We start from the raw sequence: 14761 nt of genomic DNA, 5'->3' as shown, positions 1-14761 counted from the left end.
CCTTTATGCCGTGAGTGCTTCCTTTTATTTTTGGACTAAATATATATATATATATATATATACTACAGTATATATACAGTTACTATTTTAAGCCTTAGTTGCACATTGGTTATTACATTTCTTACCCCCCTTTTTTATTTTACCAGATATGATGGGAAAGATCTGAATGCATGCTTGAATAAATGAAGAAATTAAAGGGAATGTCAACCCCAAAAAATAAATCTACAAGGGCATGATAAAAGAAAACCTAATTCTGAGCAGTAACTTTAGAGGAAATATTTTTCGGGGGGTTGAGGACCTTGTTTTGCTATTTATTTTTAATAAATGTGTATTGCTTAGAAATACGTTTTCTTTTATTAGACACATTTTTATTTTGGGGTTGACTTGCCCTTAAGGATGAGTGTTTATGGGCTTCTCTGTCTCAAGTTGCTTTATGTAAAAATGTATCATTTTTTAGATGTAAATCCATGCGTCATATACCACTTCCTTTGTATAATAACTCAATTATGTAATTAACACATGTTTCCCCTTGTAACTGCTGCCATCCAGATGATGTTGGTAGAATTCTATAAAGGGTCTCCAGATCTAATACCATTCCAGGAAATATGGAAAGAAGACAAGACCTATCTGGACAAATTAAAGGTAGATCATATTTATCTTACACCCTTGCTTGTAAAGATGATAGAAACTAAGAATACCAACTTGATTCTGCATGGCACTAAAGCTTCTTAAAGCATTGCTGTATACTTTGAGAAAGGGACACACAGCTGTTCCAAAATGTCAGCTGTTTAAAATAAAAATAACTTTTTAAGAAGCTATAATGCTCTGGAGAATGTTTTCAGATTTGTGAGGTGTGATTTCCTTACTTCTGGAGAACACAGAGGATGTTGAAGTGGATGGGAGAAGGGCAGGTCAAATAAAATAAGAACTTTCCACCCATAGACAGGTAAAAAACCATCACCTCTCATAAATACCCCCCCACCATAAAAGAAAGATTGTGCTGATGCTCACCAGTTGTTGCCAGTGCCATTGGATGAGAATTATAATGTAATTGGTAATGCTGAAACATGGCTGAATGAGTTACACAGCTGAGCAGTGACAAGACTATACTTTGTTTCAGAGCTACAGGTTCAATAGGAAAAGAGTGGTAGTATGGGTGTTTGTTAAAAAGAACTTAAAATCCAAATGTCAATACTTTAACCAACTAAGGTTATTATTGTATCATATAATTTTGCTTGAATTTGTTGGACAGCCAAAAGAGTTCTATACACACCCACAAGCTCATAAGAGTTTTATGGGCAAGAAGAAAGATCTGAAGACCATGACAATTAATTTGAAAAAAATCCCATATGTGCACCCCTTATTGCTAGACAATCGCTTTGAACAATTTGGATTCTGTAATGATAAGCTAAAATATTCTGGCTAAAATAATTACACATTTACACTCCCTTTCATACACAGACTGTCTTTACTTTCTTTAGCAAAATGGTTTTGTATGTCTTTCATATTGGCAAAGGCACATAATATTATTTAGTGCTGCTTGAAAAAAACATACATTATTACTGTATGGGAATCAGTCTGTCTGAAAATTAGATCACTGACTTTTCTGTGTACTTTGTTTTCTACTTCAGAAACGAGCACTTTGTGAGAATATGTACTGTAAATAATCAATCCTCTTGGACTTGTAAAGCAATTGGTTTAGCTACAGAAATCTAGTGATAACATTGTATGAACTAGCAAATGGGCCACCTAGATATTTCCTAGAATTGCCAAGAAACAATCCTTTTGCACACCCCCACTTAATGCCTTTTTGAAGCTTTAGTCAAAGCTATGGCCAGCTAAATGATAAAGAAACTCAGGGATCCCCAACCTTTTCCACCCGTGAGCAACATTCAGATGTAAAAAGAGTTGGGGGGCAACACAAGCATGAAAAATGTTCCTGGGTGGTGCCAAATAAGGGCTGTGATTGGTTATTGGTAGCCCCTATGAGGACTGGCAGCCTACAAGACGCTCTGGTTGGCAGTACATCTGGTTTTTATACAACCAAAACTTTCCTTCAAGCGCGGAATTCAAAAATAATCACCTGCTTTGAGGCAGCTGAGAGCAACATCCAAGGAGTTGGGGAGCAACATGTTGCTCACGAGCTACTGGTTGGGGATCACTGAAGAAACTGATAAATATAACTTCATCAATTCAGAGCACGGTTTCTGTATTTGTTTTTCAATTAACGGTAGTCTTTTAGAGTGAAGCTGGCCATACACAGGTGGATGAATTTTGCCAAATCGAAGACAGGTTATATAGCAGAACTTATATTTACAAATTAATTGTAATAATTGCCTTGAGTGTCATTTCTGTAGTACATAAGTGCTATTTTTTACTGGGTCTGTGCCTTGTTTCTTAAAATATTTAATATTTTGCTTTTTTATTCAGCTAGCACCCATTTTATGCCACATAGTATTTTATTCATGATAATGGGATCATGTTTGATGGCTAGGTCTATTATTCTCATTAGGAGTCAAATGCAACTATTACTAGGGAATTAAGTGGAAATCTGCAATGCAGGGATCTGATGGGTTGTGAGTCATTAGGACAAAGGAGTGTTGGGAGCAAGATGTACTGACTGTAGTGGGCCAGAACCAAACCAAGGCAGGACTAAAAGTCATAAGTGGGAGCAAAGAGCCTGAAACTGATAGGAAGAGGTGAAGAGGCAGGAACAAGACTGGAGCAGGAACAGGACCAGAACTAAAGCAAAGAAGGGCGAGAACAAGGAAAAGCTAGGGGCAAGCCACAGTATTCAAGTGAGAACTATATTAAAGGACCAGTAACACCAACATTCTTTAATACTTAATTCCCCTCCCAAACTGCTATAATAGTAGATAATGATTACTCTATCTTTGTTTTTTAGTTTTTTTATATAAATCTTGAGCTTGAATCTGACTTGCAAAGTGTCCCATAGCAGAAATATGAAAAGGCAGCTTGCATTCTTCTGTGCTGCTCAGGCAAGGAACTGATATGGGAGAAGTGCAGAGTAAGCTCGGATGGGCTGATCAATTAGGCTCCTGGATTGAGATGGAAAGCCAAGTGAGAAATTTGACAACTTTAGACAACTTGCCAGCTGCTCTCCTGACCTAGTGGTTAGGGAGAGCAACCAGAAACCTAGAGGTTCCTAGCTTGAGTAACAGCACACTTAACACCTATATTATTAATTCTATTATAATACACAAAAGCCATGAATATCCTGTAAATTATATCCTTATAAACGGTGAGTACTGATGTCATCAGTTATAAACGGTGAGTTCTGATGTCATTTCTGTCACATGACTAACTAAAACTTGTGTATTATAATAAATAAAGTACCCCCAGTTGCAAAATATAAGGATATTAGAAGTTACCTCGGAGTTCCATGACCTGTATAAAAACACTCGGCCTTCGGCCTCGTGTTTTTATATGGTCATGAAACTCCTCGGTAACTTATAATATCCTTATATTTTACAAGAGGGGGTACTTTATTCACTATATATTTTACAAGGTTGCAAAGCCATTTGCAAATGGACAAAAAAAATGTTACTACTACACATCAAGATGTTTTAAAAAAGCTTAGACAGGTGCTTACAACAGGGCTTAATAGCAGGATAGAATCTTATTTGGCAGGTACTGATTTTAGAATTGTTTTGTCTAACATTACATTTGGTGTGTGCATGTATGTATTAGGGATGCACCGAATCCAGGATTCGATTTGAGATTCGGCCAGGATTCGGCCTTTTTCAGCAGGATTCAGACTAATCCTAATTTGCATTGCAAATTGCATATGCTATTTAGGGATGGGGAGGGAAATTGCGTGACTTTTTTTCACAAAACAACAAAGTAAAAAATGTTTCCCCTTCCCACCCCTAATTTGCATATGCAAATTTGGATTTGGTTCGGTATTCGGGCAAATCTTTCATGAAGGGTTCGGGGGTTTGCCCGAATCCAAAATAGTTGATTCGGTGCATCCCTAGTATGTATACTTAAATAAAATGTTTCATGTCTTGTTGCTTGCAAGAGCCTGTCTTGGCACTTGGCTAATGTTAACATGTTTTGTTGAATGAGAGTCACCATCTCTGACAAACATGTACATTCACCTTCTTGCTTTGTCATTAGGTTTATATTTTCACAGGCCTACATGTTAAATGGGGTACACTATATATCATCAGTTTGTATTAGCATGCAAGGTATAAAATAGAAATTTCACTCCTAATATCAGTAATGTCCCCTTCTTCCATGTTCTAAAAAAGGATAATTAGTATAGTTTCCTGCTATGACAAATGAATATCAGCTGTGAGTAGACAGTCTTATACTGATTAGGAAATATGATTGTCCTGCCTTCTTGTATGAATAGGTTGAGTACAGTATGTACTGCCATGTGAGGATTTGAAAGAGGAGGGAGGCAAGCAAAAATTTCAAAGAAATGTTTGGCTCAAAAAAAAAAAAAAATCTTGTTAAAAGGTTCTACTTTAACTTACAAACTCATAGTTTCCTTGGTGATTAAAGATATTTGTACATATGTCTAAATGTTCAAATTTTTGCAGCTTGCATAGGAGAATGCACTTCACCTCCAAATTCCTAGAATGACACATCATGTTAAATAAAAGTCCTTTAGTCATGTTATCCATCCTATTTTTTCACCCTTCAAAACATTTGATGTATACATACATGCAGTCATAGCAATTAATTTAGTCAATTTGTTGTTTTTGTCCCTAATTTATGCTTGTTTGTATTGAAATCTCTTCCAGGGTTCCTTGTCTAGCCGAACACCAAAGGACCATGGATTTGGGCCAGTTCTAGACCAAGTATACACCTTTCTCAAACATGTAGGCTAAGAGGCCTCAACACTGAAGTTTGTAATACATGTGATCCTTTCAGTACAGGAAGGGAAATCCAACTTGCACACAGTTGAAGCTTAAACATGATATATATATACTCTTAATAAATCATACATCTATCAGTTTATAGAATTCAAAACGTGTTTTTATATACACAATATTTTAACCATACAATAACTTGATTACAATTGTATAAGGGGACCTTCAACATTTCTTTTGATAAAAAGTCTAGGTTAAAATATTGAGGGATTCCCTCATTATTGTAGCAATTGTAACCAAGCATTCTACCTTTTTATGATCTATTATTTGCTATATTAAGACATTTTCTATATTTAATTGCCTGTAACTTTAATTACATACATTGATAAGAATATGATGTATGACATTTCTTGACCTATAATAGAGGAGGGAGAAGACGCGCTTTGTTTTTTAATTAGTCAATTCAGCAGAACCTCTAATTACTGGATCCACTGGTCCTTGTATAAAGTTTAAAAGTAAATGGGGTGTTGGTGCGTTTGTAAGGCAGAGATTCCTTCCTTAACCTACAAGAAACAAAGCAATCCCAATGGTGTAGTATCGTTAATTTTGCAGGACAGATTTAATCTGTATACAGAGCTACTCACATATATATTTTATACAAAACGCGTTGGGCTACTAATCTAACCTATGTAAATCCAATCCAATGCTTTCTGTTGCTGCTGACATCCCCTACAAGGTCTTTCCCACAACTGAAAGCGCTCCACAAGCCAGGCACTGAGGAGAAACAACTGGCACCATCCTGCTACGGCTCAAACCCAAGACGGAAGACGCTGCAACAATCCACTCGTCGATTAACTTCAAGACCTTGTGAGGCACACTTAATCCGCTACTGAGGGGTAAGTGCGGACTAAAGCCACTATTTCCAATTTTAGCTGCAATATTGCACTATATGAGCTTATTCCCTTAGGTATATCCAGAAGCAAGCGCAGGACTTTTTCTATGTATACATAACGCGCTGATCACACGGAAACTTTGTGAGTAGCTCTGTATACAGATTAAATCTGTCCTGCAAAATAACGAATACTACACCATTGGGATTGCTATTTCTTGAACTATATCCACTTGATTTTTATGCCTTACCTGCCATATTTTAACTGTTTTCAGACAGGCTCTGTAGTTAATTACAAGGCTAGTACAGGGCTAATATTTTTACCAGTCACTCCCCTTTTCCCTTTTTAGTTTTCATGCTCCACCTCATTTGCTCAATTTCCTCATTAGCACATTGCATTGACCTTGATAGTGGGCTGTCTGTATTGAGGGTTTTTGCCAAATAACCTGAAGATAAGCAATAGGTGCCAATAGTTATTTTAAAAGCATAAAGCTGGCCATAGACGCAAAGATTTTACCTCAATATCGGACGAACGAACGAACGTACGTCCTCATCTCCCAACCTGCCACTAACCATTCAGACCAAATAAAGCAGTAAAAGAACAGATCAGCCGATGTTCTCATCCTACAGCAATCGTACAAAAGTTTATGTCCGACCAAGTTGGTGACAGTCTCCCACTGAAAATCGTCCAATCTGCAATGCATGCAGAGGTATGATCGGCAGCAGACAAAAATTTTCTAACCTCTCCGATCGTCTGAAAGACCAATCGGCATGGCAAGGTAAATTTCGGGACACTCCACACACGATCTGAAAATTGTACGAATCGAGGATTCATACGATCGAATCTGTGCGTCTATGGCCATCTTAAGGTTACTATATTCAGGCCCAGATTTGTGGAAAGAACACAAAGGCCCGGGCCTAGGGCGGTAGAATTTTAGAGGCGACGTTTCACCCAGTCACATCACAATGGGTTCAGAAGCACTGAGGACATGTGGATATAGCTCTTCAAATCTCCTGTGCACCAATCACTATGCTCTGGACCCTAGTGAGATAAGAGTTTGTGGATGCATATGAAGGGGGTGGCGGAACGTGAAAAGGGGGGGGCGACAAGTGGTCTCGACCTAGGGGTGCCCTATATATAAATACGGCCCTGACTATATTGGAAAAGGGATATAGCAAACATTTGCATTGAAACTAATTAATAACTTGCCCTATGTAGATCCCATGTTGGTACAGTCTTTACATATTGACCATATGATAATAGAGTGAAACTGGAAAATGTGTTTGAAGTTGATAAGAAATACAAAATAAAACATTCAAGTGTCCAAACACACAAGATTAATGTAAATGGTTTTCCATTAGTTAGTTATTGTGCGTTTTTTTTAAAAAGATAACAACTCATTTGATTTATTCAGTGTTCTGCTGAGTACCATCTTATTTGTAATGCACAGTTCCAAATCAGTTTTTTTTTTGCATTTTTTTTAATTGTTTGATTTGCAAAAATAAAAAACTGATGCATGCCGTTCGTGGTTTACGTGTGCATTTTATACGGTGAAAAGAAACGTAGAACAAAAACATCAAAAGGATGATAGGGCTAATGTGACACACGCTTTGTGCACAAAGTAAAAAAGCAGATCTGCTCTCAACAGCTCCCATGTGGGTTTGTACAAAGTTGGTCTGTGTGGGTCTGAGTGGGTTTTAGCACAAAATCATAACCAACGCAATATATAACAGAGAATGGTCCACAGCCCCTTGTGATATTAGCTTTAATGTAAATGGAAAATTGCTTAGTGAACTGCAGAAAGTCTCTCATGCTTCATTTGTTATATAGAAGCATTTTATAAAGTGATTACATTATTGTGTAGGAGACTGAAGATATTGGCCTTACATGCTGAGATTAGCTCATTTGGCAAAGTCACAAAAGGAGTGGATCTCTGCCCAACCACTCATGTGCTTGGCCAAACCATGATGATCCAAACGTTGGCCTAGGAGCCAAAGATCAGATCATAAAAAAGGCCTGCAGAGATCCGTCTGCGGAGGACCATTTCAACACACATGTAATCTTTGTCCAATAGGATTTTCAAACTTGCCTGATGATAGCTATTGTACCAATATTAATACAATTAAAGGATGGGCAATCCCTCAGGTGGGCCTCAAACATGTACCATAAGCTTGAATCTCTGTCTGGAGGGTCCACCATTATCTAAAAACATTACTGAAAAGATGTAATGATACACAGTCAATGACTACATGGGAATTCTTGTGCCTTAAATTTCCATGTAGTTCAGGCGTAAAAATTCATTGCTTATATTAAATTCAGCAACCCCCTCTCTACCGACTTATATTATGCAGTGGGAATTGAAAACTACAACAGATCAAGTGATGTGGACACAAATCAGCTAAGAACTCATTAACATTTTAGCACAATAAACTTTATATAAGGTAGTATGTGCATGGTATATGGTTCCTACAAAATTGCACTAGTATTACCCCAATCATAGCCTGCTTTGTTTTAGAAAATGTGGAGAGAGAGAGGGTCATTCCTGCATAGCTGGTGGCAATGTAGAGAAGCTGCACGGTACAATCATGGGGATCAGACTTCCAAAATACACCTCCCAGGTGTTACTCAGCAAACCAATCCAGGTCCCAAATAGATACCAAAGAAAATTGATCCAGTTTATCTTTTTGCAGCAAAACCAACAATATCAGTTTCATGGAAAAAACTTTTGCTTCCTCTTATCACATTCTGTATACCCCCCAATTGTTACACTTTTCTCAGGACAGTCCTGCTTTCAACAGCCCATCCCGCTGTCCCAGAAAGTGAAATTAATGTCCTGCTGCAACTTAACTGTCCCTCGCATGTTTTGCTCTTCCTGTTGTTTTCTGCTGCGATTTCCGAAAGTTCGCATTGTCTCGCGAGAAGAGACTATGATGTCATGATTCCAAGTTCCAGAAGAGGAGAAGCTGAACCTGAACACACATCTGTGGTTCTGTTGAGAGTTTTCTTCGACTTGCTGCGTGGTGTAAGCTGTTCTGCTTCTGGGTTCTGCTGCTCAGCAACATCTCATCTGCTGCTATAGCTATTCTGCAGTTCTGCTAACCCTGCTGCTGGGTGAGTGTCCAGTACATGACACATGAATCAGTATACAGCAGGGGAAATCTTAAATTTTATCTCAGCAGCAGCAACAGTTCTGCCTTCCCCTTCAAACATTAATAATAATTTCCACAAGGCAATAACTGGCACACACATATAATATGACTGCATTTTGCTTTAATAGGGGCAAGCTGACTTTACATATCTTATGTTTGTAAAGTTGTGGGGGTCGGGGTGGGAGTGGGGGGGGTAGAGCAATTTCAACCAGAGATTATACCCTACAGCAGCAATAACGGGGCAGTCCAAAATGTGTTGATTATAAAGTGCCAGTTCTGGTTCATCTGGTTCATATATATTTGTATTTATACATATGGGAGGAGGGAGGTGCCATATTGATTTCCCATAGACAGTACAGTATGAGGGTATAGCTTAGGGGTCAGCAACCTTTACTATCAAAAGAGCCATTTTGCCCCCTCTTCCACTAAAGAAAAATAGTCTGGAGCCGCAAAACATAACACCGCTTATAAACTTTTAAAAGTTTTAACCTTTTTTTAATTTTAACTGTTACAACAACAGAATACAACAAACAGAAGTAACAGAAGTGCAGTGTGCAAGTGTAGGTCTACTTTGAAATTAATTAAACACTGAATAGCCCTATTAAATGCTAGTGTTCTCATCTGTTTAATATGACTTCTATTTCTGAAGCTCCATGATCTTCCCTCTGTCGGGGCTGTAAGATATGACTTTGATCTTCACACTGGAGTGTAGGCTCTCATTTGTGAGGCTGGAGCGATATTTGGACTTTATGAACTTCATGTTCGAGAACACTTCCTTGCATAAGTATGTTGAGACAAAGATGGACAGGACTCCAAATGCATACTTTTTCATGTTCATATACGTGTTGGGAATTGGCACTCCATGTTTCAAAAACAAGTTTATCGGGTTTGGGAAGGATTTCAATACCATTCCATTTGTGCTCTTTAGCGAGAGTGGCCTTCTGACGGGCAATTTCTTCGAGATCCGCTGTCAGGCTTTTGGACTTGGACACCCATAAGTCTTTATCAGCTATGTCGGGCAGTTCAATTTCAAGATCGGGGCTGACTTATCCCCCTGAATGCGGATATGTTCAGCAGGGATGGGTTGATGTCCATCGGTGTGACAGGGAAGGACAGAGTGTTTTTTTCCCTTTCTGAACTGGCTGAATCTTTTTCCAAATGCAGCTTGCATTGCCATAATTGCACAGCGTAAATAATCACAATTTATGATGTGATGGTTCTTTTCTTTGAACTCTCTCAGGGAGGGAAACTGAGAGAGTGCCAAGTGCCAGCAGGCAAGGGCTATAGACGTCATTAAAATATGCATTACATCCAAGTCTATAGCCCTCGAACCTGCTGCAGCTGGACTCTGGAGGCTTCTCTCTTGTCTTGAGTGTGCAACCGTGGTTAGGACCAGGATGAATCATCTTGCTGCAGCTCGGTCTTGCCTGTCACTCCTGGGACGTCTATACAGCCGTCACACCTGCTGGCGGCTTCCTGAGTGTCCGACTGCGGTAAGCTGACCGTTAGTTTACCGCGGTCGCACACTCAAAAAGCCGCCAGCAGGTGTGAGGGCTGTATAGATAACGTGACAGGCAAAGCCGCAAGACTGAGCCGCAGCAAGTAGGATGAAGAGTCATATGAGCCTCCAGAGCCGCCGGTAGCCTACCCCTGATATTGCTTATTGTATGCCCATAATATATTTTCTGTATATTTGTATTAATACATATGGGAAGAAGTGCCATATTGATTCCCTTAAACAGTACAGTACGAGGGTATGAATAATTCCTTCTGTAATTTATATGTATTTGTATTTATACATATGGATATTGGGTGCTATATTGTTTCCTTTACACAGTACAGCTCATTGTGTGATTTCACTGTATATTAGCATAACTCGCTACCGCGAGTAGATTGTAGATTATTTTAGTTATCTTCTGTATACATGGTAGTCAGTTTTGTACTTTATGGTTGTAAGAACAAGAAACTCGTAAATAAATAATGTGGTTTTATATGTCTTTAAACAGTGACTGATTTGGAGCATTTTTGGCCATCTTGAAAAAGACATAATTTGTCAGAGTCTGGTGAGTTTATTGTTGCAGGAATGTTTAACATGTTAAATAAAGTTGTTTCAAAATGATAAATGTCTGTGTTGTTGTCTGTCCTGCAGGAAATGTGTAGTTATGTAAGGGTGCATGCCATCTTTCCTTTCAGCAGAAGTTTACATTGCTTTAAACAGGACACTGTTTGTATCAGCATCAGGTTTGCTATAACCTGAACCTGGATCAAAGTATACTTTTTTTATATGCATTTTGTAACGATGGCCCCTATATATAATATTAGTTGGGCTGTTCACTATAGAACTGTGGCCAGACATGGTGCCCAAATAAAATTAAAGTACCCAGCCTGCCTAGGCTCAATAAAAATGTCATATATTCTTAGCCTTGAATATGGCGTTTCACACGGTAACACTATGTTATGCAGAAGTTTGTCAGCACAACTGACATAGAGCATAGATATCTAACTTGGCTTTCCCACCCCAGATATATTAGAGAGAAACATATTTTACCAGGTTGGGGTTATATTTTCCAGTTTAAATGGTTCCACTTAGTGTTTATTTAGCAGTGACTATAATGGCTGGTATTGTTTTTCTTTCACCCCTCAGTGATAGCTTTTACAGTAACTACTAAACACTTACTGACAGAAATGGGTGATTACTCTGGGCCACCCAAAAAAAAAGAAAAGATAAAAGGCTCTCTGTCTGTTTAAAGATAAAAGAGCACACATTTCTGCAGAAGTCAAGACAGGGCTCTTCATATGCTTTCTGTGAGCTTTGTAGGGCTGAATTTTCAGTAGGCCACAATGGCTACAATGACGTAGTTAGACATTTTGCCACTGATATTAGCTCTGCAAAAGCTGTAACAGAGTCCAAAGGATTAACATCAAAGTTCTCTGACCCTAGAGCTATAGAAACTAACAAAAGCGGGAGAGTTGCTGGTTTTTTGGTTGAACACAATATTTTGTTAGCCAGTAGTGATAACGTCAGTCAGTTATTTAAGAAAATATTCCCAGACTCTATAATTGCTGAAAAATATGCACGTTCAGCCACAAAAACAACATGCATAATTCAAGGTACAATTGCACCTGAAGCATTAGCCAATGTGAGGGGTGTAATTTCTAGTAAGAATAAATATTTTGGCCTCTCACTAGATACAAGCTCTTAAGAGTTTGAAAAATATTTTCCAGTGCTGGTTACTTATGAACATCCAGACACTGGGCTTATAGTAACAGACAAGTCTGGGTTTGTGCCGAAACCAACAATGTCTGGGCCTAGGGCAGCAAAAATTTAGGGACGACATGCTGCCCAGCCGTATCAGGAATTCACCGCTCATGGGGGCGTGCGTGAGATGTAGTCATCGGGCGCTAGGACCGAGTGGCCTCAGGGTGCTGACGAGGAAAATCCAGCCCTGGCAACAGACTTTTTGGATATGGTAGCTTGTGCATCTAACAAAGCCCAGAATCTATTTTAGGCTGTTAATGCTATGCTTAAAAAAACATCATGTGGATTGGAACATGTGTGTGACATATTAAGCGGATAATACTGCTAATATGCAAGACAAACACATCAGTGTTCTTTTAAGGATAATGGCAAGCCAAATGTCTGCACAAAAAGTATATGCTGTTGGCTGCGCATGTTATTTAGTTCATTTGATGGCTGAATATGCAGCAAAAATGCTTTTGGTAAATGTAGAAAACTTTATTACTGACGTGTATTACCATTTCCTAAAGAGTGCAAAAAGAGTGGCTACTTTTCAGGATTACATGTCATTTTGAAACATGGGTGTTAAATCATATTTCATCAGCAGACTTGAGGAAGAAAAAGGGGTTTATCTCACTGCAAGAGAGATAAGGATTCTACAGACAATACAAGATCCCATTTACAAGTTATACATTTTATTTTTACACTCTGTATTTCCGGTATTCAATACATTTAATGTACTTCTGCAACAAGAAGCTCCGATGGTACATGGTGCATCCAGCAATGCTGACATTATATAGGGAGCTACTAATGATATTTGTGAAACCATCAGTAATTGCTGGGGCAGAGGGCATAACTGACATCAGTTACCATGATACAGCACTACATCTACCAGTAAATGAAATTATGCTTGGTTCTGAAACCAGGAATTATGAAAGGAGAGAGAATCCGATTAACACTTCCAGGTTGAAATCATTTGTCACTGAAGCTGTAATTTTTTTTTGCAACGCTCTTGACTACATGAAAAAGACAATGCCTTTGGAGGACCAGGTTCTTCAAAATCTCACACAATTGTCCTCTACCATAGAGGAACTGCAGACTCTAATATCAAGATTTCCATACATAGTCGATCAAAGAATGTAGGAAATACCAAACCAGTGATCTTCCAGCATTTCAGAATGAGAAAATAGATGAATTATGGCAGAAATTATACCTTATCCAAGATCCTGTGACTGGCCAGCCTTAGTACAGTCATATTCCTCATAGCAATGCTATATGTGAGAGGTTATTTGCACAGGAAAATAATAATTGACGAAGTTCCTTGGTGAAGAATTCTATAGCCCAACAGCCTGGACCAAATGTCTACAAGGAAGCAACCATTGTAAGAAATACACTATGTGCGATTCTTGCTTCCAAAATTAATCTGTTCTCCCAGACAAAGTGTCCCCAGTGGCAGCCTTCCCCTCGTCTGCTAAAAAGTGCAAAAGTTTGTCCAGTCGTTGACAGACTTCCTCTTCATCTAGATCAGATCCATTGGCTGCTAGAAGGGAATGCATAGCTGAGCCTAGCAGTGAAGGAGTGACTGCAGCTATTGGAGAATCCACATCTAGCAGAGAGCCATACTCTGCTGCTGTTAGGGTTACTTCAACTGTATCCAGCAATGACTAGTGATAGGTGAATTTATTTGGCAGGCCCAAATTTGCTGCGAATTTGTGCGATTCGCCATCTGCAAATAAATTCGCAAAATGGCCGCGAAAATTCAGGCGTGTCAAAAAAAATGTCGCAAAAACTAGACGCCGGCTCACAAATTTTTCACCATTGCGCTGGAAAATCACACATTTTTCGTCAAAGTGAAATGTCGCAAAATCGCCCATCACTAGCAAAGACCCATCCATTAGTGCAGTAAGTAAACCTTCAGTTGGCTTTAGCAGTGAACTATCCACTGCTGCTGTTAGTAAACCTTCAGCTGTCTCTAGCAAGGAACCACCTACTGCTGCTAAAATTAAAAAAACTAAACTTCAATTTAGCAAGAAGCAAATAAGTGTCCACAGAAAACAAGCAAACAACACTTTTTCCTGGGTTCCCCATGGCAGCAACTAATGGGTTAATTCCCCTATCCCGAGAATGGACAGGCTTAACAAGCAATAATTACAATCCTTTAAGAACCCACCCCAGCCTCCTGTGCGTTTTCTTTTTTTTTTCTGTCCGCTGGTTTGGATAGGCTTTTTTTCTTTGCTCTCACCTGGGTCATGGTTGGCCCTTTTCCACACATGTGAAGCCTCTGCAAAGGTAACCGCTTGGCGCTCTGCCTGTCAGAGGGTCCCCCCACCCCTCACCTTCAATCGACAGTATGGGGGAGACATTAGAGGTAAAGTGGAGTAGTATATTGCGGTTTGCGTTCCAAATGCGCTCCTATGCGTTCCAGGAGGAGGAAGTGACGTCACTTCCAGTTTTCCGGTTTTCTGGCGCCAAAGAAGGGTTTAAAAGGACGCTAAAGGTGTCAGATATGTTTGCTGGTCCTTCTTGGTTCCACTGGCTACGCTTGGCTGTCTGGCACGCAGAGAGATCTAGTTTCTCTTCCCAAGGAGAAATTAGTGAAGATTCAACTAACAGTGGAGGAAGCCCTTGCACAGGGGTGTTTGT

General features: G+C 39.2%; 1 protein-coding gene across 2 annotated transcripts in view; it reads left to right on the top strand.

The window, feature by feature from the left end:
* mpnd.S (MPN domain containing S homeolog) overlaps positions 1 to 7255 on the top strand; it is a 36686-nt gene extending 29431 nt beyond the window's left edge. For both annotated transcript variants that reach the window (XM_041579847.1, XM_018243536.2), the window contains exons 12-13: positions 550 to 642; positions 4773 to 7255. In XM_041579847.1, the coding sequence (XP_041435781.1) occupies positions 550 to 642; positions 4773 to 4859 (180 nt within the window). In that variant the 3' untranslated portion in view covers positions 4860 to 7255. The remainder of the gene's footprint in view (positions 1 to 549; positions 643 to 4772) is intronic.
* Positions 7256 to 14761: the final 7506 nt, after the last annotated feature.

Source organism: Xenopus laevis, chromosome 1S (genome assembly GCF_017654675.1).
Source record: "Xenopus laevis strain J_2021 chromosome 1S, Xenopus_laevis_v10.1, whole genome shotgun sequence".
NCBI lineage: Eukaryota > Metazoa > Chordata > Amphibia > Anura > Pipidae > Xenopus > Xenopus laevis.
Note: the sequence above shows the minus strand (reverse complement) of the source record. Positions and strands in the feature narration are given on the sequence as shown.